Source organism: Rhinatrema bivittatum, chromosome 3 (assembly GCF_901001135.1).
Source record: "Rhinatrema bivittatum chromosome 3, aRhiBiv1.1, whole genome shotgun sequence".
NCBI classification, from domain to species: domain Eukaryota; kingdom Metazoa; phylum Chordata; class Amphibia; order Gymnophiona; family Rhinatrematidae; genus Rhinatrema; species Rhinatrema bivittatum.
The window spans coordinates 582,724,136-582,750,748 of record NC_042617.1 but is presented as its reverse complement, the minus strand read 5'-3'; the positions used below and the strand labels follow the sequence as shown (position 1 = coordinate 582,750,748).

At 45.6% G+C, this 26,613-nt stretch overlaps 1 protein-coding gene across 2 annotated transcripts in view; it reads left to right on the top strand.

The window, feature by feature from the left end:
* The window catches only part of FNDC1 (fibronectin type III domain containing 1), a 341,854-nt gene that overhangs the window by 135,753 nt on the left and 179,488 nt on the right, over positions 1-26,613 (top strand). For both annotated transcript variants that reach the window (XM_029596630.1, XM_029596631.1), the window contains exons 4-9: positions 2,089-2,209; positions 4,291-4,478; positions 7,679-7,786; positions 14,449-14,637; positions 21,590-24,322; positions 25,148-25,266. In XM_029596630.1, coding sequence (XP_029452490.1) covers positions 2,089-2,209; positions 4,291-4,478; positions 7,679-7,786; positions 14,449-14,637; positions 21,590-24,322; positions 25,148-25,266 — 3,458 coding nt within the window. The remainder of the gene's footprint in view (positions 1-2,088; positions 2,210-4,290; positions 4,479-7,678; positions 7,787-14,448; positions 14,638-21,589; positions 24,323-25,147; positions 25,267-26,613) is intronic.

Below are 26,613 nucleotides of genomic sequence, written 5' to 3'. Positions count from 1 at the left end.
CAGGATTATCAATGGTTCGAGTGGGGGGTAAGTTACATTTGCCCCCAAAACCGACTGTGGTCACCCTGGAAAAGTTCTGGGATTTGGTGGCTAGCTTGGGACAGCTAATCGTTGACTGTGATACAAAAAAAATCAAGAGATGGAAGCGGAGTTACATTCTGTAAATCAGAATCTTGGAGCCTAAATAACAGACCTAGGAAATAAGCTGGTTACAGTTGAACAAGCAACGAGTCAAATTCAAACTGTGAACATTAAAGTGATTAAAGACATCGGAAAGCACTCCAAGCGATTGGAAATGCTTGAAAACCAGTCTAGGCATTTAAATTTAAGATTACTTAATTTCCCCAGAATGTTGGGTGAAGGAGTTCAATCTACATTGAAAACATTTTTGATTGAATGTCTAAAATTTGAAGAGTCACAGTTGCTGATAATTAACAAAGCTTTTTTCCTAATGAAATCCATGAGAAAACCAGGAGGTGCTCAGATAGGGATTATGGAAAATGTAACTCAATTTATTGAAAATTCCGACATAGAAGTTATGGAGAGAGGACCCTCCTCGTGTCCTTTGTTACTGAAAGAGACATTAGGAGGTTTATGAAGAGTTTCTTTTTGAATCAAAATGTTGAATTGTATGGTCAGTTAATTAAAATATTCCCAGACCTATCAAGACCTACCCAGGTTAGGCGGAAAGAATTTATAGAATTGAGACCCCAAGTGTTGGCGTTAGGATACACTTTTGTGTTAAGGTGTCCGTGCAGATGTAATGTTAAGCGTAAGGATGGGAATTTTGTTTTCACTTTTGTAGAGAAATTAAAATCATTTCTGTATGCTAGAACAGTTGTTAGTCCATGTGGAACAGATTCCACACAACAATCATAAATATAGCAGAAGTTGCTTACCTGTAACAGGTATTCTCACAGGACAGCAGGATGTTAGTCCTCACATATGGGTGACATCACAGGATGGAGCCCAAGCACGGAACACTTTTGTCAAAGTTTCTAGAACTTTGACTGGCACCAACTGGCTGGCAGAGTTAGCCGGATAAACGTAGCCAGGATACTCAGTGGCACAGCCACACTGCAGAACATGAAGTCAGCCGGGTAAGTTTATTCGGCTAACTTTAGGACTGCTTTTCAGCTGTCCTAAAGTTATCTGGCTATGGGGGTCATTTATCAAAATGCGGTAAGGTGTTTTCACATGCGAAAAAGCCCCATTAACGCATGCGATAGCACCATATCGTATGGTGTGATGCAAATCCGAAAAAGAGGAGGAATGGGCTGGGTTTACCAGTCTGCGAAGTGCTATCGCACAGACTTAATGCTGATTTTAACTACACCTTTTTCAGTAGCATTAAGCCGTGTGATAGCTTGCGTTACGAAGATTTGATGACCTTCGAAGTGAGGAAACTCACCCCAAGATGAGATTTGTGCAATGTTCTCCCAACCTAGCTTGATGTTACCCAGGTAGAGTGTCCAACAAGCTAGGTTGAGAGAACCTTGCACAAATCTCATCTTGGAGTGAGTTTCCTCACTCCGAAGGTCATCAAATCTTCACAAGAGAGCACTGTTCTGTTCGTACGTCTCGCTTTGAATGTCAAAGTGGCCCCTAACTCCCTACACTACTACCTAAACCTAGCCTCGAGTTACTAGGTGGGCCTCCCATAGGAGATATAGGGAGAGGACATTATGGCTAGTCAGTCTCTCTCTCTCTCTCTCTCTCTCTCTCTCTCTCTCTCTCTCTCTCTCTCTCTCTCTCTCTCTCTCTCTCTCTCTCTCTCTCTCTCTCTCTCTCTCTCTCTCTCTCTTCAAATCCTGGTGTTTGGCTTAATTGCCAAACTTTGCTGGACAAATGCATTGAATCTGGACCTCATCCTGTCTACCCATCGTCTCTGACACTTTAAAACTAATTTTCTCATTTTATTTATTTATTTTTTGGGGGGGAATATTGTTAATGCATTTGGAGGATTTCTCTTTTTTTTTTTCTCCTAAGTATTTGCTAATTGTTATGATGTGGCTCAAATGCTGTTTCACTCAGGGTCAGTTCTCTGAACTTGTCGTTATTAACTTGTAGTGGTGCCTGTCATTTCAGAGGAGGAGGATGATCTGTACAAGCCGAAAGATGTAAGTGTTCGAGTTATGTCTTCCCAATCTGTACTTGTTTCCTGGTTGGATCCAATGTTTGAAAAAGCGAAGAAGATTGTATCAGATAGGTACTTCTATATTTATTGTGTTATTCTTACAGATGTTCGTTTTGTAACCACTGAAAACCGATATATTGGCAGAGTGGGGGCTCGCTAAGTTTCCCAGTAAATCTGATTGCCCTGTGGTGTGCTTTAGCACCCGGTTTTCCAGCCTTGGAGGCATGCAAACTTTAAAATCTAACCCCCAAATTATTTCTAGTCTTTTTTACATGAATTTGGTGGACAGCCCAGTTTGCTCTAGGGAGGGGTCTGTGTTTTCAAAATAGTTTCTCCCATTTTATATTTATGGACAAAAACACTTAAGAAAGTAGAGCCCTTGTTTTTTCTGGAACATGTGCTTGTTACAGGAAGTGCATAGGCAAACTCTTTCCCTAAAGCATGATGAAAAAGGTGGTATTAAATATTATCATGCACGCATCATTTTTACATTAAAAATTGTTACATATTTTTTGTTCTACTCTGACTTGCTCTCTTTTACTTTGTTAGGAGATTGAATTTTCTGCGCTTGTTTCTTTAATATTTTATACTGATTTAACTCCTGCCAGCAAATGTGAACAGTGGGCATCAATGGGAATTTTACTGTCTCTTGCCTCGTTTTATACGTTTATTCTTCGGTATCAGTTGCAAATTGTGCAGTGCATCCCCAGCTGTGGAAGACAAGCGTTTGCCGGTGCACTTCAGACCAGCAATGCATATTTCATCCGATTTTTCCTGTAACTATTAGAAAGCAGTGGCATGCTCCTGTCAAACAAACTGAATATTTATTCATTCCAGTCCCCAACTGTTTGCTCCAGTCCCGTTTGTTGCGCAACCTTTCGGTGCTGTCGTGTCAGGGACCGGAATAAACATTCACTTTGTTTGAGATAAGCTCAAGATTTCTCATGACAATTGTTTTATGTGCATAACAATTCAAAAGAAAACATTCGACAGGAGGACTGATGATTATAATATGGGCTCACTGCCCAGGTATATGAAGGTCCATATTTCACAGCTAATCATTGAAAGTGTGTATATTATAAAGGTTAGATAGGAGAAGCTATCGTAAGGTTAATATGTGGTCAGTGATTTACTTGACTGCTATAGAACTGCCTACTTGATATGCGGGTAAACGTACACCAGGGCTTCCCAAAATGTGAGTTGGGATCCCAAGTGGGGGGGTCACGGTACCTGCAGAGATGGGGCTGTTTGAAGGAAGGATCAGATGCAAGAGGGGTCTGAAGGTTGGATCAGTTGGAGAGGTGTTGGCTGTGGAAGGTGAGAGAGAGAGTGAATGAAAGAAGATTGGAGGATGTGAGAGAGGAACTGGGGGTGAGAGAGCATCAGCTGGGGGATGTGAGATAAGGTTGGAGACAAGTAGGAGAGGCCAGGAGATGGTAGAGGAGGGATGGGGAATGAAAATGAGGAGGGAATGGGGAATGGGTTGAGAGGAAAGGGGTGAGAGAGGATCAGCTAGGGGGATACAGAAAAGGGATGAATGGGAGTGGGCTGGGGAGGTGAGAAGAGCTGGGAGACGTAAGAGGGAATTAGCTGGAGGGTTAGAGATTGAGAGGGATGGATGGAGAGGGACAGGAGGAGGGGGTGGAGATGGAGAGAGAGGATCAACTGGAATGAGGTGAGGGCGCGAGTGGAGGGAATGCTGGAGTGGGCCTGCACCCCTGCTAATTTGTGTTGGTCATCCTCTGGGTCTTGTGAATTTTCAAGTGCTAAAATGGGGTCACATGGGCTAAAGGTTTGGGAAGCCCTGACTTACCTGCATGCAAATTTACCCAGATCAAGCGGAGATGTTCCGGGGGGCAGAGTTTTGAAGGGTTTGCATGCTTACTTTTGCTTTTTCAGAAGTGTGCGGGGGAATTTTCTGCGAACACAACAATTGTGTGTGGGTACATTTTGGTAGAATAGTTTTCAAGGTGGATTTAAGCGTGCAAGCCCACGTTGGAAACTGGTGGGATTTAGGTGTCTATCAGCTGCCTAATTTAGGGGGGCTGTTATAAAGTTACCTCCTTGAAGGCCAGAGGACTTGACTAGGAAAGTGAAAGTGCCCAGGTTTTTCCTCCTTGCCTATCGTGTTTGTGTTGTTATCAATTCCCCAGGCACTATTCGGTACGTTACAGGGAAAAAGGGGAAGCAGCCAGGTGGGACTACAAGGATACGACCAACCGTCGGGTGCTGGTGGACGAGCTGATACCAGACACCGTGTATGAATTTTCCGTCAGAGCTTCACAGGGGGAAAAGGAAGGCCAGTGGAGTGTTTCTGTTTTCCAGAGGACCCCGGAGTCTGGTACGTGCCTTCTGTCAGATCTACCGCCCACCCACCACAGCAGCCATTCAGTATCACACCACTGTTTACATTGCAAGCTACAAGCATCTCAAGTCCCAGACCAATGTTTGTAAATTTCAGTCACAACATCAGGCGGCGGTCATTTCACTTACACGCAGATTATAAGCATTAACTTAAGGGTTCTTGGCGCTCACAGTATTTGCTGGGGGGGGGGTCAAGCAAAAGTTCCTCTTTTGGGCTGTCTTCAGAATTCAGACTGACTGACACCATGTGAAACTGCTTCTTCACAGTAGCTGGCATTCAAAGTATTTATTTATTTTTTTTTATTTTATAACTTTTATATACCGGCATTCGTAAAAAAAAACATCAAGTAGTTAAAATGTTGCTTTGTCAATATTATTTTCTTCATTTGGAATTTTACTTTCATTCTACGTTTTTTTCCACTTTCTTACTCTTCTTATTTGTCACCTGAAGGGAATGGAAGGAAAAACATATTTTTTACAATGAGTCTATGTATCAAAGGTTTCCAGAAGTCTTCCACTGATATTGAAATACTTGTTTATGGTGTGAATACTTGTTTATGGTGTGAATTTGATACTGAGAAGCAGCAGTAACTGCTATTACTAATAGTAGTACTAACTAGTAGTAATAGTAGTGCTTATTTCTGTGCTGACTAACGTGGAGTCTGAATGCAACTCCAAAAAGTCTATGCAACTCCAAAAAGTCTATGTATCAAAGGTTTCCAGAAGTCTTCCACTGATATTGAAATACTTGTTTATGGTGTGAATACTTGTTTATGGTGTGAATTTGATACTGAGAAGCAGCAGTAACTGCTATTACTAATAGTAGTACTAACTAGTAGTAATAGTAGTGCTTATTTTTGTGCTGACTAACGTGGAGTCTGAATGCAACTCCAAAAAGAGAGGTTATAAATGCATATGGATATTCTATTTAATGATCCTTTTAGTCAAACAAGCTATCAAAGTCATCATACAGTTTGTATGTGCAGACATATTATTCACACAGGAAATGTCTTGGTCCATGCTTGGCCCAGACTTTCGTAGATAGAAGCCCCCAGTGAAAGGATGAAGCTATAGCCTTTCCGTCTGCAATCAGAAAGCAAAATTTTCCATAGCAGTAAATATCCCTTAGAAGAAATCGTAATGGAGATTACAAATCTATTATTCTTATATGGGCTTGATTTTTTTTTGGAGTGCAAATATTGATTTTATTTATTTATTAAAAACATTTATATTCTGCCAATAACAGGCTTCAGTGCTAGGCGGATTACAATAAAAAAACATTCAACAATATATAAAACAAAATAAAAACAATACTAAAACAAAATAAGAACATTTAAAAACAAATAGCAATAATTAGAATTTGGACAATTTATTTATTTATTTATTTTTGGGTTTTTTATATACCAATCTTCTTACATAGTATGCAAATCAAATCAGTTTACAGAGAACATTTTAACTTGCTTGAAAGTATTACATTCAACGAAGAACTATTAAATAACAAATAAATATAAGAAACATGTAAGAACAATAATTAACATGGTGATCTGCATAGATTTTTTTTGTTTCGCATCTTACTTGTCGTCCATAGCGGGGACCCTGCCGCGTGCCAGCGCATGCAAAACTTTATGGTCCAATTTTAGGTTCCCATCCCAGACCACAACCACACCCCACTCCTGTTTTACAACTTTTCATTTGTACGGGCAATGGCAAAAATGTGCGTATCGGGCCGGCTTTTAAAAATCTGCTTGGCATGCACCAGGCCGACGTGTTGGCGCATCCCCTAATTGATGTGCGCCGGGCTTTTAAAATTCACCTTTTAGTGCTCATAACGTGTTTAAACGGGGCCATTTTGAAAGGAACAGGCATGCCCCCATGAACGTGCTTGTCGGCGTGCGAGCGGAGGCATGTGGCTATTACGTAGATCGTGCGTGCAAGTACACGCGGATCATGTAAACCCCCCCTCCCCGTGCGGATCTGCGTGCGTGATCCGATGAGGCGGCTCGCGTAAAGGGTCCACGCATAAATGGTCCAGCGTGTATTCGCGCCAGGGCTTCAGCGGCTTTTACGCGCCTGTGCCGGCAGATTTTAAAACGTGCTCGCGCGAGGGACGTAGCCCGCCAGTCTGCCCAGTTCGTGTAAAGGTCTTTAAGGCCCCACTGGCTCTTCATTCTGCAAGCTCCCCCCTCCCCCCACTCGACCGCGAACCATCCCTCTGTGCCAAAAGCCCTAGAGATCTCCAGACTTGCTCCTCATCAGGACCAGCAGTAAAGTTTCGTGGGTGATAAGCCTGCGCGCGCCATGGTCATCCTGTTTGAAAATACGGACTTGCGCCTGTAAAGGCCTCGTCCCCGGAACGCCCATGCCACGCGCGCAGTACGCACGCGCATATTTCAAGGCTTCTTAAAATCCCTGCTGCTCATGCGCAGGCAGCACGCGCGTGTAGATTGCGTCTTTGCCTGAGCAATGCTTTTAAAATCTGCCTGCTAATTGAATCTATAAAATCACTAAAGTTTGAAAATGCTTTATATTTTTACTGAGTATTTTTAACTCCTGGTGGTTCGTGTTCAGTAAGAAGGCAGGCAGAGACGTTTTCTGGATAAAGTTAACCAGATAACTTGTCGCATGTATTCAGCTGGATATACTCTCCTATTGTTATCGGGCTAACTTTAAACCTAACTGGATGTATTCTGAAAATACTAAATAGGTGTAAATGTATCCGGTTAAGTTTACCTGATTAAGTTAAACCCTACCCAGCTTTATTCAGATTATAGTAGGGTACCCATGAAAATAGGCTTTCAGAAAATTACCCAGCCTAAATTTATGTGGAGCCTCTCTGCATGTACTTTTGCCTGAAGTGTGAAGAAACCTTCCCAGGGAGGGGTTTGCACGTACATGCACCTCAATTGAATTTTCAAAAGCGTACAGAGAATTTTTCTTGGAAAAGCTAACTGCACAAATCAGCAGTTTTTCCAAGACTTTCAAAAGGAAAGTACGCAAACACTTTCACTTTGAAAATTAGTGAAAATTCTGCTGCTTAAAAGTGCCCTCAGATTTTCCACCAATGTGGGTAGTTTTAAAATGAACCCCAAAGTGTAGCAAAGCAGTATTGCTCACAGGAATGTTGGATGGATGTCTAATTTTTTTCCCATGTTTGTGAATAATTGAATATTCTTTCAGCTCCCACCAGTGCACCAGAAAACTTTGATGTGTGGCCATTAAATGGGAAGGGAACAGTTGTCACTGCATCATGGGATCCGCTTCCAGAATCTAATGGAAAAATAAAAGGTAAGAACACTGACAAAAGTATTTCAGAGACAGTTCAGTAGATAATGTTCATATCACAGACAGAGGAAACAATTCAAATGAACATAATTATTATTGACCTTTTCGGTATGACTGTTTGAAAGTCTTCTGATTGGATGAGTATGTGCATGAAAGCAAGAAAAACGTTAGTCTGTTTAGAGTTTGCTTTAAAATATGGTATATCAATACTAGAGCCGCCCTCTGCACACTATGGGGCAGATTTTCAAAGGGGTACGCGCGTAAGATACGTGCATACCCCCCGAAAACCTGCCCCAAGTTCCTCTTGCGTGCGCCGAGCCTATGTTAAATAGGCTCGGTGGCGTGCGTAAGCCCCGGGACGCGTGTAAGTCCTGGGGCTTTCCGGGGGGGGGGGGGGGGGGCGCGTGTCGGGGGCGTGGCACGGCGGCACATCATTCGGGGGCGGGGCCGCGGGCATGGTTCAGGCCTGGGGGTGTTTCGGGGGCGTGGTCGAGGCCTCTGAATCTGCTCCTGGGCTGGGGAATCGTGCACTCATGAGTGGTACACAACATCGAGGCTGTGGCCCGCTAAGAGAAATAGTTGAGCGTTGGTGAATCGCGTGTGTACGCTAACATCGTCATGGCTTGCAGGTTATAAGATGCAAATTAAGTGGAGGCATGAAAGGATTATAGCAAGCCACTACCGCTGATAACTGTATTATATTGAATGAAGATACTGAGCCAAGGAGACTGCAGTATGATTTAATCAGTATGGTATGAAAAGATTGTGAATGAAACAGACATGAACGTTATATGATGGACCAGTGGATACTGATTGATTATGATAATCCAGGCAATTATATAACATCATATTGAAAAATCCATAAGTGAAGTCCCTGAAGAAGCCCTGAGCAACAGGGAGAAACGAGGCTCTCGTCAGATTGGACTGGATTAAGACAAAGAACATTAGTCCAATATATTTGTCATGTGAGACACATACAGTTTATTCCATTTACGAAAAAGTATATTTTGATAAATAATGGAGGCCCTAGTCCTTCCATGGCAGCGAAACCTCCTACTTTACGTGTTCCCGCCATGGCCCCTGGTGGTAAAGGTGCTTCGAAGAATAGAGATTCACCAAGGTCCTGTAATTCTAGTGGTGCCGGAATGGCCACGAAGACTGTGGTTTTCAGACCTAGTCAACCTCGCGGTGGACAGACTTCTCTGCCTGGGACATCTTCCAACCTTCTGCGTCAGGGTCCTGTATTTTTCGACCGGGCAGATCGCTTCTGTCTTGCGGCCTGGCTTTTGAGAGACGCAGGTTGAGGAGACGGGGCTACCTGGAGGATGTTATTTCGACCCTCCTGAAGGCTAGGAAGACTTCCACTTCCACCTCTTATGTGCGGGTGTGGAAAGTCTTTGAGGCCTGGTGTGAATCCACAGGTGTAGCTCCACGTCGTGCTTCAGTAGCCCAGATACTATCCTTGTTACAGCGAGGCCTGGAGAAGGGGTTGGCATACAATCCCCTGAGGGTTCAGGGGGCAGCCCTTGGTTCCCTTGTCCGTCACCTGGATGGAGCTCCTCTTTCGTCACATCCTGATATAGTCCGGTTTCTAAAGGAGTTTGGATTCTAGGTGGTCCTCCTTTTCTGCCGCTGAGAAGAGCTACCCTCAAAGACCTCACTCTGAAGACAGTTTTCCTGGTGTCCATCTGTTCTGCCTGCCGGATCTCGGAGCTTCAAGCTTTGTCGTGCAGGCTTGAATAGCTGTAAATCACTGCTGTTTCAGAACATGTTACAATTAAGCACATTTAAATCCAAAGTAATCTGGATAGGTAGGGAAGAATTAAAGAAGCTTCGTCAATTTTTGATGAATGATCAGCTGACATGTTCCGTCAATAACCAAGTTAGGGATCTTGGGGTGCTCATCGATAATAATTTGTCTGTGATTTCCATCTGTAAAATTTGTTTTATGAACCTTCGCCTAATTTGGCAGGCCCATTTGTTTTTGATAAGGTACCAGTTTATTGTAATGCTGGCCCTTATTTTAAATGTGGATGGATTACTGTAATAGTTGCAGAAATGACACAGCTGCTTTTAGGGCATGAATTTAATTCTAATTTTCGAAGTGAGCAGCAATGCAGATAGTTTTTCTTTGATAAGTTCGCATACAGTTTCCTTATAAAAGCACCCAAAGTAACTTGCATCAATGCAAGCTATTTAGAAAATTGTCCTCTGAAAGTTTTGAGGTAGATATGCAAAAGCCATTTAAGCGGACAGCTCAAAAGTTATCCATCTAAATGGCAAACGTGGCATATTCAGCCTCTTATCCGTCTAAGTCAGCTGTTCTCAACCGGTGTGTCGCCAAGCACCGGCTGGTGTGTCGCACACTTCCTGGCCTCCCGCTGCTCTTCCCTTCCTCTCCTCACCCCAGCGAGACGCACACAGTTCTTCAACGAACCCTTCTGTCGTTGCTGCCCGGGCTATCAGCACTTTCAAGCCCAGAGTGGAGCGGCAGCAGTGTTTGTGGAAGCCGGCAACAGCAACATGGCCTTTTCTTCTTCCCACCCCTGCGGCCTGGAAGAGGAAGTGATGTTTACCAGGCACGTGGGGAAGAAGAAAGGGCCATGCTGCTGTTGCAGAAATCATGTCCCAAGGCTCCCAAGATGCCCCACGGAGGTAAGAAAACAACACTCAGCTGTTTGCCTGTGTTGCAATCATTGCGGTGCAGAGCAGTCAGCTGAGAATTTGGCCGCAGGATTTTCCTGCTGTACGGCTGTTTGGGAAATATGTTGATTAGCTGCCCCAGGTCTGCAGCGTTTAACATTTTTTTTATATGGCCCCTGTTCCAGACCTACAGGTCCCGCTGATGTTATCACTGACATCAGCAAGATTGTGGCCTAAATCGTAAGACCTCCAATGCCTTCTGCAGTTTCCCTCTCTCCTTCTTGCAGTGGCACTAGGCTCAGAGACTCACGACTGCGGCCAAGTTCATTGTGGGAGAGCTGGCAGCTGGAGTGGCTTGACACACAGCTGTCCACTCCAGCCCTTCCCTTCAGGAACACTTCCTGTCTCTCCTCGGGTTATGGGGAGCCTACAACTGGCTCCTGCAGTTCAAAACACAGCCTCATCATACCATGGGGAGCCTATCATTGGCTTCCCGAGGCTCTGCACATCCACAGCCTACAGCCGCTATTCTCAGCCCCTCCTCCCTGCAGCCTCTGCATTGTGGGAGCTTCCCCTGGCTCCTACAGCTAGAATCATGGCTTTTCTGCTCTTGGCCACTCACCTGTGCGACCAACAATGGTCCACAGAGATACTGTCACTGGCTCCCACAGCCCTTGCACATCACGGCTACTTGACGGATTTCCCAAACAGCTGTGTGGCAGGAAATCCCCGCGGCCACATTCTCAGCTTGACTGCTCTGTGCTGCGATGATCTCAGCACAGGCAAACAGCTGAGTGCTGCCTTCTTACTGCTGCGGGGCCGGGGATAAGTCACTCCTGCTGCAGTTCCCAGCCTGTCACGACTGCTTTAATAGTAGCATACTGGCTGTCTTGTGCTATAGCTGCCATGTGTACTGGGGATGGGGGTGAGGGAGTGAGATAGAGTGAGCCAGCATGTGTGAAGTGTGTGAGAGAATGTATTTGATTGAGACTGTGTGTGTAAGTAAGAGAGAAAAAAATGTGTGAAAGCAAGAGATTGGTCAGGGAGGTGACTGGTGTGTGTGTGAGAGAGAGAGATTGGTCAGGGAGGTGACTGGTGTGTATGTGTGTGTGTGTGTGTATGTGTGAAAGATTGGTCAGGGAGGTGACTGGTGTGTGAGAGAGATTGGTCAGGGAGGTGACTGTGTGTGTGAGAGAAAGATTGGTCAGGGAAAGTGACTGGTGTATCTGAGAGAAAGAGAGCTTGGTCAGGGAGGTGACTGGTGTGTGTGTGTGTGTGTGAGAGAGAGAGAGAGAAAGATTGGTCAGGGAGGTGACTGCTGTTTGTGAGAAAGATTGGTCAGGGAGGTGACTGGTGTCTCTGAGAGAAAGAGAGCTTGGTCAGGGTGGTGACTGGGGTGTGTGTGTGTGTGAGAGAGAGAGAAAGATTGGTCAGGGAGGTGACGTGTGTGTTTGTGTGTGTGCGTGTGTGAGAGAGAGACTGGTCAGGGAGGTGACTGGTGTGTGTTAGTGTGTGAGAAAGATTGGTCAGGGAGGTGACTGGTGTGTGAGTGTGAGAAAGAGGTCAGGGAGGTGGCTGTGTGTGTGAGAGAAAGATTGGAGGTGACTGGTGTTTCTGAGAGAAAGAGAACTTGGTCAGGGAGGTGACTGGTGTGTGTGTGTGTGAGAAAGATTGGTCAGGGAGGTGACTGGTGTGTGTTAGTGTGTGAGAAAGAGAGGTCAGGGAGGTGAGTGTGTGTGTGTATGACAGAAAGATGACTGGTGTGTGAGTGACAAAAAGTGTGTGTGTGTGTGTGTGACAGACTAATCATGGACCCTAAGGAAGAGGAGCATCAGAACAGAGCTTCAGCAGCCATTGCTGCTTCTGGTGTGTGCTAAGGCCTACAAGGGAAAGGAGTAGGAGAGTTGCCGGAGAGGATAAGTAAAGGTGGCTTTTTAAGTTTATCTTTCTTGATTGACTGCCATTTTGATTATTGGGTATTATGTAATGTGTCTGCTGTTTGAAATATTTTATTGGTGTTTAGAGAATTTTTAATAATTTTGTAAGTTTTTAATGATCGGATGTTGTTCTATTTATCAGCTGTTTTGAAACATTTATTATATTTATTATTCTAGTTTTAGAATTATTATTTTATATTACTTGAGAAATGTATAAATAGAAATGTTGAGACAAAAACTGAACTGGAAACAGCAAGAAGCCAGACTGAGTGTATGCAGTGCAACAATGGAAAAACAAAATCATTAACTTGATGGTCACTTTATTCTGTATTTGGAGGGGTCTATCTGTGTTCTGCGTGTATGACCCAGCTAAGGGTGTTCTGCAAGCTTGTAGTTTCTGTGTAGGGATCTATAGCAGCTTGGCTTGTTCTGTTTTCCTCATAGGAGGTGTTTTGGTGTTTCTTTATTATTTATTTCTTTATTTAGTGCTTTATTATACTGGCATTCATGATACAATCATATCATGTCGGTTTACAAGGAACCGGGGTAGAAAAAACAAAACCTTAAATATTAAACTAGAGATGAGAAGCTAAAATTACAATTAAACAAGGGTAATGTTTAGGGCCTGGCTTAATATTTGTAGTGTTGCCTTTGATAGGGTTGTTACTGTTTGAGTGCGTGCCATAATGCAGGTGTAACTTTGTGCGCATTAGTTTGTGCGCATTATTGCAGATCCTGGAAGTCTGAGAGGTGCTATATTTCTGTTTTGCACAGAATGCAGAGTGGCTTTTTTGGGTTTCCATTCCAGTTTCTGTTTCCATATTTGTAATTTGTGGTCTTTCTATGTGTGTGGCCGAGGTGAGGTGTTTTACTAGCGTGTAGGCATTTGTATCAGTCTTATTTGTTGTGCTTTCTCAGTAGGACATGCATTAGTGGTAAATTATTGCCTTTTCATAAGGAGGGCTATTGCGCATAAAAACTGTTTGTTGCAGTTACTGAGATGACACCAGAAATATCTTTTTCGCATGGTAAATTGAAAGGGGAATATCCTAGTTCTGTTCTGCTCCCATTGTTGGGGGGGGGGGGTCGAGGGGGTTCCTGTGGATGCAGAGTGCCCCGTGACGGTCACGTGTTCAGTGTGTCACGCATGTGAGAACCAGCTGTCAGGTGGGTCCCGGCCGAAAAAAGGTTGAGAACCACTGCTCTAAATTATAGCCGGATAACTAAAAAAAAACCTAAAGGGTTATATTTGATTATAGCCGGGTAGGTTCCAGGCACCATGTTTCTTCCTGGTGGGGGGGTGGGGGAGGCGCGCTGACCATGTTTTTAAGTTAAAATCGGACCGGGGCACTGCGTCTTTAAAAAGGCTGGGTGTGTGTGTTAGGACAGCACCGCCTGACAGGGCATTGTATTACGCTTTGGGGGAGGGAGGGAGGGCATTGGCCTTCTAATTCTTTTTGTTATTTTATTTGTTGGTGACGACAGCGCTACTTAGCCGGGTTATCGTTTAAAGATGTCTGGTTATGTAGCACATTATCTGCCCACAGAAGGCTTGATAAATAAAAAAAAAACCTACCTGGCCCTATTCAAATATAGCTATTTTAGGTTCTTATGGTTATCTGGGTACATGAGGCTGGATAACTTTAGGCTAATATATTCAGCGGGATATTTATGCCGCTGAACATACATGACAACTCATCCGGCTAACTTTAGCTGGATATAATGTGTCCACTAAACGGCCTATGGAATATTGAGCTCTTCACATGCATGCTAGTGGGGAAATATTTATAGCGTGGTAATATTGACTGCACCCAGCTCTATTACGGTGAGTGACCTTTAGTGAATTGGACCCCTGGATTTGCACTTATATTTTATCGACCACTAAGAACCTGAATTACAATCCGAACAGCACTAATGATCATCCGCAATGCCCGTCTTTCTGTTTGTTTCTGGATCATGTAAACCTGATCACCCTTATTTCCTTGAGGTTCAGATATATTGAAAAAAACCATGCGTTTTTACAGCCTGTCTCCTGGCAAACAGACTGTATTCAGTTTTCTCCTTCTGTCTGCCAAATCATTTCAGAATATATCATTTCATATGCCCCGGCTCTTAAGCCATTCGGAGGAAAGTCCATAACTTATCGTGGAAACGAAAAATCGGCCACCATTGATGACTTACAGCCAGGGGAGCGCTATATTTTCAAAATTCGAGCAGCAAACAGGAGAGGGCAGGGGCCTCAGTCTAAGGCATTTACTGTTGTTATGCCAGCTGGTAAGTACCACCCTTTCAGTCTCTTCCTATTGACCTGGCAGCATGACTGTGCAGCAGACCGTTAACGTTAATGTCGCAACCTCAATCAGTGTTTCACAGCTTTTATTTAAAAGTACACCTAGCTTAAACTTACTGCCTTAATTGTAATCTTCATACAGGAAATGCTTCCAGAAAAATCACTGTATTGGTGGAAAATATGATTCCAGAATAAAAAATGTATTGATGCTGATAATGCACTCACCATTTTACAAGGTTATTTGCTGCATACTGTCATGAAGCTATGCATTAAAATCCTTCTGTACACAACGTATCGAGGCACTGATTAACAACAGCAGTTAATGACATAATATACAATAGCTTCAGTTAACATTATTAAAGCTGCATACGTTCACAATCATAAGTTACAGAGAAGACAGAAAGTGAAGGTATTGTTAGTAACGTTACACCGCCATGGTCATGAATATAAAGGATTTTTGGTGTATTGCCCAGGCTCCCAGTGCATGTATGCGTGTGCCTTCAGATTGTATTCCGTACACTTGTAGCACATTCTAACTACACAGAAACCTAAACTATAAGCATGTAAAACCACAAGGCCTATTTTGTGTATTCAGTTTTGCTGCCTTCGCAATACCACACAGTCTACTTTATTCCCAGCTTGTATTTTTTCCCCACTAATAGTGTTACTTTGTGCTTGCCCCCAGGTTTTCTAACAAGGTTATTTTATGTTATCAACTACTCAAGAGGGGGATAGTTAATTTTGAATAGCACACTGTAATAAACATATTTTTACACCCCACCCCACCCCACCCCATTAAACTTCATTTCCCCCCTTATAAAGGCAATTTTACCCACCCATCCTGACCCCACTCAACCCTACCTTACCCTTTCCTATCCTCCCTCCCTGTACCTTTTCAATTGCTCATTTCGATTCACTCACGCGGAAATTAGTTAGCTAAGGCTTCTGTTCCCTGTACGTACCAGGATCAGTCCAGGACACCTGGGTTGAGACTCCGCACCAGTAGATGGAGACAGACTAAAACTTGTGGGCGGAGCCATATATGCCCCTGTGCCAGTCACAGCCCCTCAGTCTTACTCTGTCTCCAGTAGATGGTGCAGGTCCAGTCACAGCCCTGCCTGACCTGATTCTGGTATTCCGTCGGGGTCGGTTCTTTGTCTTGGTTTTAGGCCAGTTTGGGCTATAGTTGTTTTTATTTGGGAATTGTTGAATTTTGACTTTTTGCATTTTAAATTGTCACTGACGTCCCGTCCGCCCTGCCTCCCAGGGGGGTTGTGAGGTCCTGAGGGGACTACCCCCCCTGGTTGAGGCCGCTGCTAGGGTCGAGGACCCGGCTTTACCAGTAGCAGCGTCAGGGGTGACACCGGGGAGCCCGGTTCACTCACCCCTGCTGGATTAGGGCTCCAGGACTGTGGTCAGTGACAGGGTTTTTTTGTAAAAAAAAAAAAAAAAAAAAAAAATGAAGGAAATCAGTTGTTGCTTGTTTTCCGGCTCTTCGTTCCTTCGCGTCGCCGCTCCGGGGGGGGCGCCGCTGGCAGGGGGGAGGTCGGTTCGTTATTTGTGAATCGCGTTGCTCGCTGTTTCCCCGCGGTTGCGTCGGCATGTCTCGTGGCTCGTCCTGTCGGGCCTGCGGCTCGGGTCGTTGGCTCCCCGGGGCTTCTCAGGTCCTGTAGGGACCTTCCCCGCTGGTGGAGCACTGGCTGGGCTAGGGGTCGAGCCCGGCTCACTCACCCCGGCCGAAACGCTGGACCGCTGCGAGGGACAGTTCCCGGTAATTTAATTAATTTAATTTAAAAAAAAAAAAAAAAAAGGGGAAGATAGCCGGAGCGGTTTTTCGTTTCGGCGCAAGCGCCAGGGTTTCTTTTTCCTCTCGCGCGGTTGATTTGGCGTTTTTGTTTCTCTCTCTCCCCCCCCCCCCTTCTCCCGCCGCATAGGTCGGCCTGATCGACTTGCGGCTCCAGCGCCGCGCGCCTCCCTCACCCTCAGCTGTCCTCGGGCTGCGACACGGGGGGGGGGGGGGCACGGGATCGGCGGCCTGGCTTCGGGGGGGGGGGGGGGTGCTGGTTAAGCGGCAGCCTCTCGCTGTTGTCAGGGGACCGTCCGGCGGTCTTTCCCAAGCCGTTGCCGTCTGCTGCGGGACAAGAAAGTAAAAAATAAATAAATAAATAATTAATTTCTGCGCCGCCCGCTCGCGCGCCATTCGCGGGAAAGTCGGCCATTTTGGTGCCGGCGCCAAGCGCGACACCGAGTGCAGCAGGCTCCGGGGATTCTCCTCATTCTCCCCCCCCCCCCCCAACGTCCGGCTCCGCCGTCGGTTCGCCGTCGGGGGCAGTGGGGGGATGGCTGGGGGAGAAACGACGAAACCTGAAGGATCTGTGCCCGGGGTTTTTCTTTTGGCCAGGCATGGGGCCTGCAAGGCCCGCACAGCCCACAGGCGCCCGGATGGCTAGGCGGGGGGGCCTGCGAGGCCGATCCCGCTGCTCTAGACACGCCCTCGGCCGCGGACCGCAGTGGGGCGATTCCTAGCCAAACGTCCGTTCCGGGCCGTACCGCCTAGAGTGGGCACGGACCCTGCCTCTGAGTCTTCGGATCCGGACATTTCCAAGGGGCCCCCCCTCCTCCTCCGAGGGGGGCTGAGGGAGAGGTCTACGTCTGAATCGTCAGGTCCGGAGATTTCCAAGGCGCCCTTCCCGCCTCCGAGGGGGGCTGTAGGACATGGCGTGCCACTGCAGGGGGCGGCGAGGCAGTAACAGGCTTCGGAAGGGGATGGCTCGAGATTGAAGGAGCTGGCCCCTGATTCCCGCCAGCCTGGAGGAGTTGGGAATCGCCCCGCCGCCTGAGGGCTCTCGGCTGGGCTCCATTCCTCTTCGCCTCTCTGTGACAGCTCTGCTCTATCAAGTGTGGGATTCTCCGGCTTTGAGCCTGAAGGTCGCGAAGACTATGGGTACGCTCTCTCACTTGTTGGAGGACGACTGATTTTCCCTGGGGGACAACAGGGTTTTCAGGCTGCCCGAGGGCAGATCCAGGACGCGGTCTTCGTTTTCGGCCAAGTCCCGCTGTTGTTGTTCCAGGAAGTCGCGCCCTCATAGGTCGTCCGGTCAGTCTTATTGGTCTTCCTCCTGCGGCAGCAGTCTTTTCGGGGGAAGCGAGGGAGCCCCGGCGTCGCCGGGACCAAAGCTTCGCCATGAAAGGGGGTCGGCCCCTCTCTCGCCGCAGCCCCAGCGCGCCGTCCCCACAGCCAGGGCGCGGTTGCTGTCCGTTTTCAGAGATGGGCCGGCGTACCGTCAGACCAGTGGGTCCTCCATGTGCACAGACGCGGCTACCTCATCCGTCCCGGTCAACCTCGGCGGGGACCGTTTCTCCGTTTCCGTCATCGTCCCAAAGACAGCCGGCACGTCCAGATCTCTTCTGGATCTCAAAGGGGTAAACCGATGCCTTCGCGTTCCTCACTGGAGGCGGTTCGGTCGGTCATTGCCGTGGTCCGGCCCGGCGGTTTTCTGGCCTCCCTAGAGGTCTCGGATGAGTATCTTCACATAGGCATTCCGCCGTCGTTCCAGCGCTTCCTCAGGTTCGGCGTTCTAGGACGGCATTCCCAGTTTCGTGCGCTCCCGGTTGGTCTTGCGACGGGCCCCGTACATTCACGAAGGTGATGGTCATGGGGGCGGCATCCTTACCTGGACGATTGGTTGATTTGGGCGACGTCCGAGGATCAGTGTCGGTTGACTGTGGCCAGGGTCCTACAACTGTTGGCAGTCCCTAGGAGGGGTGGTCACCTTCAACAAGAGTCATCGGACACCCACGCTGACCTTGGAATATCTGGGAGCCGTTTTCGCCACGAAGCAGGGCACGGTTCCTGTCACACGAACGGAGATGCTAACGGCGAGCTCAACTAAGGCGCTTATTGTCTCTCCGCTGGCTGCGGGTCTGCGACTACCTTAAGGTCCTGGGTTCTATGGCTTCAACACTAGCGCTGGTTCCCCGGGAGTTCGCGCATCTGCGACCCGTACAGTCGTCCTTCCTATCCCGCTGGATGCCGGTGTCGGAGGAGTTCCACTTCCTGCTTCCACTAGCAGGACACGCAAGCCCCAGCATGCGCTGGTAGCCGGATTCCAGTCGCCTGTTCTTCGGATGTGTCTCTTCTGGTGACCAACTTGGACGGTGGTAACCGCGGATGCCAGTCTCTCCGGTTGGGGAGCGGTCTGTCTAGGAAGCTCAGTCCAAGGCCTCTGCTCGGGGTCGCCAGCCCAGTGGTCTATTCACAGACTAGAGACCGGAGCGGTCCGTCTGGCTCTGCAAGCCTTCCTACCGTTAGTGCGGGGTAAGGCGGTCCGAGTGTTGTCAGGCAACGTGACCACCGTGGCCTACATCAACTGCCGGGGCGGGACAAGGAGCCCACAGGTGGCGGAGGAGGCTCAGCGCTTGCTGACCTGGTCAGAGCTACTTCTCTCCAACGTTACAGCCTCTCGATTTGCACGAGTCGACACCGCTCAGGCGGTTTTTTTCTCAGCAGTCATCGCCTGGGTCCCGGAGAGTGGGAGCTGGCGGACGAAGTGTTTACATGGATCTGATGTCCACGGGGCACAACGCGAAGGCTCCGCGTTTTCAGTCGCCGTTAAGAACGGGAGGCAGAAGGCGTCGCTGCGTTGGTACTCCCCTGGCCGACGGCTGTTCTGCTGTCCGTCTTTTTTCCCGTGGCCGATGTTCGGCGAGATTCTGCGGCGCATGGAGTTGCACCCGGCCAACGTGATCCGGCCGCATCGACCGTGGTGCGCAGACCTCGTCCAGATCGCGGTAATGATACCCTGTCGGCTCCAGGGAAGGGCGGGTCTGCTCCATCAGGGCCCCGTCTGTTTGGCGGATGCGGTTCACTTCCGCCTCGCGGCATGGTTTTTTGCAATGAGGCAGCTGCAGGGAAAAGGTTACTCAGATGCCGTGGTAACCACGTTGCTACGATCCAGGCGGCAGTCGACGGTCCCTGGCTTCTGTCCGTGTCTGGGTGTTTTTTGAGGAATGGTGCGTCCCGCGTGGGGTGTTCCCCACGGCGGCTTCCGTCTTCGACATTCTGGCGTTCCTACAGGCAGGTCTGGCCAAGGGTCTGGCGTGCAGTTCTATGGCTCCAAGTAGTGGCGCTTGGTTGTTTGTGAGGTGCGGTCCAAGTAGTGGCGCTTGGTTGTTTGTGAGGTGCGGTCCGTGGATCACCCCTGGCTCTTCACCCGGATATATCCCGTTTCCTTCGGGGAGCTAAGCACCTTCGTCCTCCAGTGCGTCTATCCTGTCCGGTTTGGAACCTCAATTGGGGCTCTCCGCTTTAGGCGCGGCGCTGTTTTGAGCCCTTGAAACGCGCAGCGACTAAAGATCTCGCGTTCAGGACGGTGTTCTTGGTGGCGATTGCCTCGGCATGGCGGGTTTTTGGAGTTACGGGCCTTGTCCCGTAGGGCTCCCTTTTTTGCATATTTCCGATTCCGGAATTTTCCTTGCGGACGGTTTCTTCTTTTCGGCCGAACGTGGTGTCGTTTTTTCCATGTAATTCAGTTGGTAGAGCTGCCCGCTTTCGCGGTCGGGGAGTCCTCTGCTTCTACGGCAAGGGGTTTCCGGAAGCTTGCCGTGCGGAGTTCCCTCCTTCGTTTTCTGGAGGTCTCTAATCCGTTTCCGGTCACACATCATCTGTTTGTTTGGTTCTCTGGTCCCGAGAACGGGGCCGCAGTGTCCTGCACGACGATCGCCCGTTGGCTCAAGGAGGCCATTGGTCCGGCATGCTTGGTGCGGGGGAAAACCACTTCTCGTAGGTCTTCGGGCTCACTCCACTCGATCTCCAGCTGTGTCTCACTCCACTCGATCTCAAGCTGAGTCTTGGGCGGAAGCTTGTCCGGTGTCGCCTGAAGGGATTGGCAGGGCGGCTCCCTAGAAGTCGTGGCATACCTTCTCGGGCTGCCTGGCGGTCGTTGCATGCCTTCTCAGGCCTTACCAGTTGGATGGCCGAGCTACCGATTCCGGGGGATTTGCGGATTGGGTACTCCGAGCGGGACTCTCTGCTTCCCACCCTCGGTGAGTTTGCTCTGGTACATCCCAGGTGTCCTGGACTGATCCTGGTACGTACAGGGAAAGGAAAATTAGTTTCTTACCTGATAATTTTCGTTCCTGTAGTACCAAGGATCAGTCCAGGATCCCGCCCGCAGTGCTACGCTAAAGTAACGGGGAGTCCGCTCATCGTTGTTTTCCGTAGGCTGACCTCTTGTTTCTTCGCTCTCCCGGTTGGGGAGTCTGGTCCCTGTGGGGGCGTTGGAATTCTTGCCGTTTGCATAACAAGTTTGTAGGGTTAGCTATGGTTGCCTTTTGGTATTTTCTACTTTGACATTACGTATGACTGAGGGGCTGTGACTGGCACAGGGGCATATATGGCTCCGCCCACAAGTTTTAGTCTGTCTCCATCTACTGGTGCGGAGTCACAACCCAGGTGTCCTGGACTGATCCTTGGTACTACAGGAATGAAAATTATCAGGTAAGAAACTAATTTTCCTTTACCTTCCTCTTGTAAGGCATCTGTACAATTAGGAATAGGAATACTTCTTAATACCAATACTTCTAGACATTGTTGTTTGTTCATTTATTTCTTCTATTTAACTTCTATTTAAAAAGCTCTATTTAAAACATTAAGACTTTTAGACATATATAAGACATTTTTTGTCATATATATTTTCTTATGTTAAATGTTATTTATAAAGTTCTTCGTTATATGTAATTTGCCCCCAAGCAAGTTTTTCAACTGTTCTCTGTAAACCGATTTGATTTGCATATAATGTAAGAAGATCGGTATATAAAAACCATAAATAAATAAATAAATAAATACGTATGAGAAATACTATGGAATAGTAAAACTATTTCATAGATTTTTAAATGTATTGTTCTTAGCATAAAATATTTTCTTTTCTTTTGCAGATAACACCAAAGAAAATATTCATCAACAGACTATCATTCAAGATAATTTGGAATCTAAAAGAGATAAAAATGCATTGTCTTCATTCCCCTCTCAAACATCATTATCTTCTGTTTCTTCTCCAGAAACTCCAGTGCTGCCTTCTCATAAGCATAGCATGAAAGATACAAGGAATCCCATGTCTACATTTCATAACAAATTACCAGTTGGTGATGTCCGTAATAAATCACAGGTACCATACAATACAGCTCACACAAAGCCTGATCCTCAGTCTACAGAAGTCAGTGAAGATGCAGACATCTCCACAGAAACCCCAACCACACTACCTATAGCATCAACCCCACCTCAAAGGAGAATTATGCGACCAAACGTAAATAACAGACCTTTTCATTCTATGTTATCCCCTGGTAGGACTCCTGTTAGAAAACGTCCTTTCTCTTTGGCTCGAAAGGCAAGTGTTCCGAATCATACATCTTCAGTATCATCCTCATCTTCATCAGCCTGGGCTTCTGCTCCTCAGGAAATAGATAATGAATCAAAAGCTCATAAAATAGGTTCTAGCAAAATAACATCTAATGAAGAGAACATTGTGTCTCCTATTCCAACTCTGTCTTTAACATCTGATCACTTAAAAACAAGTACTCAACCATCATCTTCTGATTTAGTTTTTGATGACAAAGAAAATGAATATTTATATGAAAAAACAGATTTGTCTTCTACTTCCTATTCTTCTGGCGTTTCTGGAAATAGCAATTCACAATTATCTGGTCAAACTAAGTCTCTGTCAAAACCTGTTGTTTCTCAGAAGGTGATACCAAGCCGTAAAATAAAGCCACACACAACTTTGGTTTCAGTTAAATCCTCTACCTCTACATCCATTTCTCCCATTTCTAATGTACAATTCAGTTCCCATGATCATTATGATGATAACACAAAAGAGAGAACGGATTATGGTGGTAAGCCAACTAATACGCAAACTCACTCACAGTTCATCTCGTCTATTAAGCAAGATGCCAGTACAGAGAATATCTCTGAAAATGACCACAATACTGTAAACAGTGATGGAAAAGAGAGAAATGATTTATCCATTGCACAGTCTCAGTCTTCAAAGCAGTCTTCATCAGAGCTTAATATTTCAAAACAAAAGTCATCATCCAGTTTTGAATACAAGATAACTGGCATTCAAGAATCTAAATTCCTTCAGCCTACAGTTTCATCAAAAGTCCATCCTAGAATTAATTCAGAAATAATGCCTACTATAGTCCACAATCCCAATTATAATAATAAAAAAGAAAAACACATCTCAGAGGAAAAAATAACACCTTCAGCTAGTAAATCTACTCCTATGCCGTCTTTCTCTGGGAAGTCGGCATCTGAAATTTTACAATATTTTAGAAGAAGAAGCTCCAAAGTAAATCTCCACCATAGCCGTAAATTAGGATCCAATGATAAATTCAGACCTCAAACACTGCCTCCTTCCTCAGACATACATCCTCAAGGCAGTTCTCTAATCCCATCCTCCATATTTCCTCAGCCTGATTTAAAAGATGATCACCAAAACAGCAAAAAAGATGATATATCACATAAATCAAGTTCTTCTAGATTGCATCATCCTGATCCAGTGCCTTCAAGTCTTCCTTTATCTATACCAAAAGATTCTGTTCTGCCCGTTTCAGCTTCAAAACAAAATGCAGGATTAGAAGATAATTCTGATGATGACCATAATAATAGGGAAACGGGAGATACTTTTTCTAAATCAGGACAACAATCCATGCCATCCAAAAGAATAACTAGTACTGGAGATTCACAGCTTTCTTCCTCTAAAAAATTCCACTTAGACTCCAAACCAGCACAGAAGATAAAGGTAGGCCTTCCTGAACTTCCCAAATACACATCTAGTTCTCCTTTACCCACTATAAGTCCTATCGATCTTTTAAAACATAAGCCATCTGATTCACAGAAAAGCAGTGCTGAGGATAAATTCAAAATGAGGCATGAGACTTTGCCTTCTTCTAGAGTATCTAATCCAAGAATATTTCATTCAAATTCTAGAGTGCCTTTTAGGATGGGATCCCAAAATCGACCAAGATTCAGTCCTTCGCAGTCCACACCTTCAAGGATTGATTATCCCCCAAAACGGTCTCCAATGACTTTAGCAAAAACTTTCAAGTCAGATGTCAGTAGTGATAAAGATGATTACGATGATGACAGTTATGTTGAGAATGATCACAAAAACATAGATGAGAGACTCACTTCGTCTTCTAGATCCAGATGGTCTTCTTTCTCTACTTCTGAGGGGAATAAACATCAGAATCTGAACACTGACCATAGTAAAATGAAACAAAGAGGATCACTTTCTAGGAAAGTAGCAGCTAATGAAGAGCAAGATGAAGAAGTGTTAAGTGTTCCTCCAATTTCAAATGAATTCTTTCCTTCACAGTCAAGAATATCATCTGTTAATTCAAGAGCTTCTATCTTGCCTATACGACGAAATAGACCAACTTCTTCCTCTACAACAACATCCCCACAGAGTTCAACGAAGACGTCACTTCATGTGTATCCTCCATTATCTCTACAGCCCTCATACAAAAAAACACCAAACCTTTCTTTTACACAAACTGTTTCTCCAACTCGCTCATCATTCTTCTCTTCAACTATGTCTTATCGGCAAACACTGGGTTCAAGGCCACGACCCCCTTTTCATCGACCATTTGCAAGACATCCTTACAGACAAGGTAATACTACACTTTATTTTACTACTCTTGACTTTACATACCACCATCAGGCATTTCCTCAGCAACGTTGCCTTGAAAAGAGTGTTATGTGTTGGGGTAATGAAATGTGGAAGCCTGGGATGGATGCCCAAACAGCTAGACTCAGTCATATCAAGAAATAGTTCAGTAGGTTTATTGTGGCTGGTAGGCCCAAACAGACTCAGTTTCTTACACAGCAATATAGACAGGAGCAAAAATACAGCTTCTTGGGAGCAAATTAAACAGGTGCAGAAAAGAAGTACAGAAGCCAGAACAGATCCAGTGAATTCAAGTAATCAGAAGCAGAGCTTCTGGGGCAGCTCAGGAGCTAGGCAGCATCTCCTCTCTAAGGGGCTTATTTACTAAGCTGCGCTTTTGCAGTAACACACATCAAATGCTGAATTTGGTGCCTGATGGGTATTAAAATCATGTTAGTTTTCATTATTGATACCACAAAATAATTTGGCCCAATGTGAGGAAAATATTACTGAGCTAAGCTAAGTGCAGATGCTTGCAAATCAGCTTATAATATTAAAAAGACTTAATGCAGACCAAGAGAAAGCTCATGATCTGCAATAAATCTTGGAAAGTTAAGTACAACCTGAAGAAATGTAGTTATCCTTCCCTAAGATTATTGGAAGGATCTTGGCGCTCCCCTCCATGCACCTGGCTGAGATCAGCAATGGGACATCTTAGCCTGAATGACTCCCACTTCTTTCCTCCACAGATTCCCTCTGCATGTTAAAGCGCTTTTTTATACTCCAGATTTGTGCTACGTGGGTTTTACTGTTTCATTAAATCTTGCAGGTAAAAACGGTAGACCAAATCAAACCACAAAAATGGAAGTAAATGGAAAAATGTTACCTAATAGTAATGGAAAACCAAGTGGACAGAGGATAATCAATGGCACCCAAGGAACAAAGTGGGTAGGGCAATCTTCCTTACCACTACAAATGAGTCAAAGAAACTGTGATTTCTAATCAGAATGCAATTGTTCTTTAATGTTCTGCTTTCTAAGTCCTACTTTGCAGCTGCTCATGAGGTGTTTCTTACAAAATAGTCCAGGGCTCAATGTGCATAGAAGTCTGTATGTAACCCAATTGCTTGCATACTTTTATGCTAATTGGAGAGAAGCACTGGGGGGTGGGGGAGGAAGGAGGCAGAGTTGGAAGATACATGCATACGTTTTCATTTTAAGTAGAAAGCGTGTGTTAACCCTTGTGAAACCTTGTACTAGTTAATCTAAGCATGTACCTAGCCTATCACCTCAGCATTTTCTAAACCAACTTATGCTTATATGTTTGCTTTGAAAATGTTGGCTAAAGTCTGCATATACGAGTTACGTGCAGAATTTAGCCCTGCCCATACGGTTAGAAAATTACCTTTTGTATGATGTGCAGTATCTCATGAGTACACATGCAAAGTAGCAATATCCACCTTGTACCAATTAATAATCTCCTATTTGCCTTCACCCCTCAGACTAGCCATATTTGAACAGTGCCACAAATTATCGCCCAATTTTCAAAACTGTCCACAGAACACTATTTGCATGCATAAGTGGAAATGCAGAAACTTTGTTAGTATTTTATAAACTGTGTGGCAGGAGCTGCACAGTTTATAAATTATTGCGTATTTCTGCCCTGAAAGTACATGCGTATTGTGTAGTACACACGTGTAGTTGTATGCAAGAATATGCATAAAGTATGCACGTATATTTTACATGCAAAAATTCAGAATTAAACACAGAGGTAGGTATGTTTTCATGTCTGCGTGGATACTATTTTGAAAATACTGAATTGTACATATACCTGGAATCATCAGTTCGCCAATACCTCTACCATGTCACTCTGAATCCCCCTCGGTTCACACAGACCTCCCACCCAAAAACTGCAGACAAAAGACAAGTCCGATTTAAATAGCATGAGTTAATTAGCAAGTGTAAAAGTGTTTGGACAAGTTTGGTAATGTATGCACATAAACCTGTTACAAACGTGTGCACATACCTATGAACCCCGCCTCTAGAACTCCCCTTTTATTTGCCTGATAAAACTTACACCTGATACTGCAAGTACATATGTACTTGCAAATTTGATAAAATATGTTAGTTATTTATTTATTTGGTGTGCTTGTAAGTCCTTAAAATCCAGTAACAAGATTGATCAAATATATATGTACATACATGCTACTTATGTGCTTATATGCTATTTCTATGCATGCAGCCTCCACATAAATTTAGCATTTGAAAATATTGGTTTGCCTATTAGGAAAAGTTA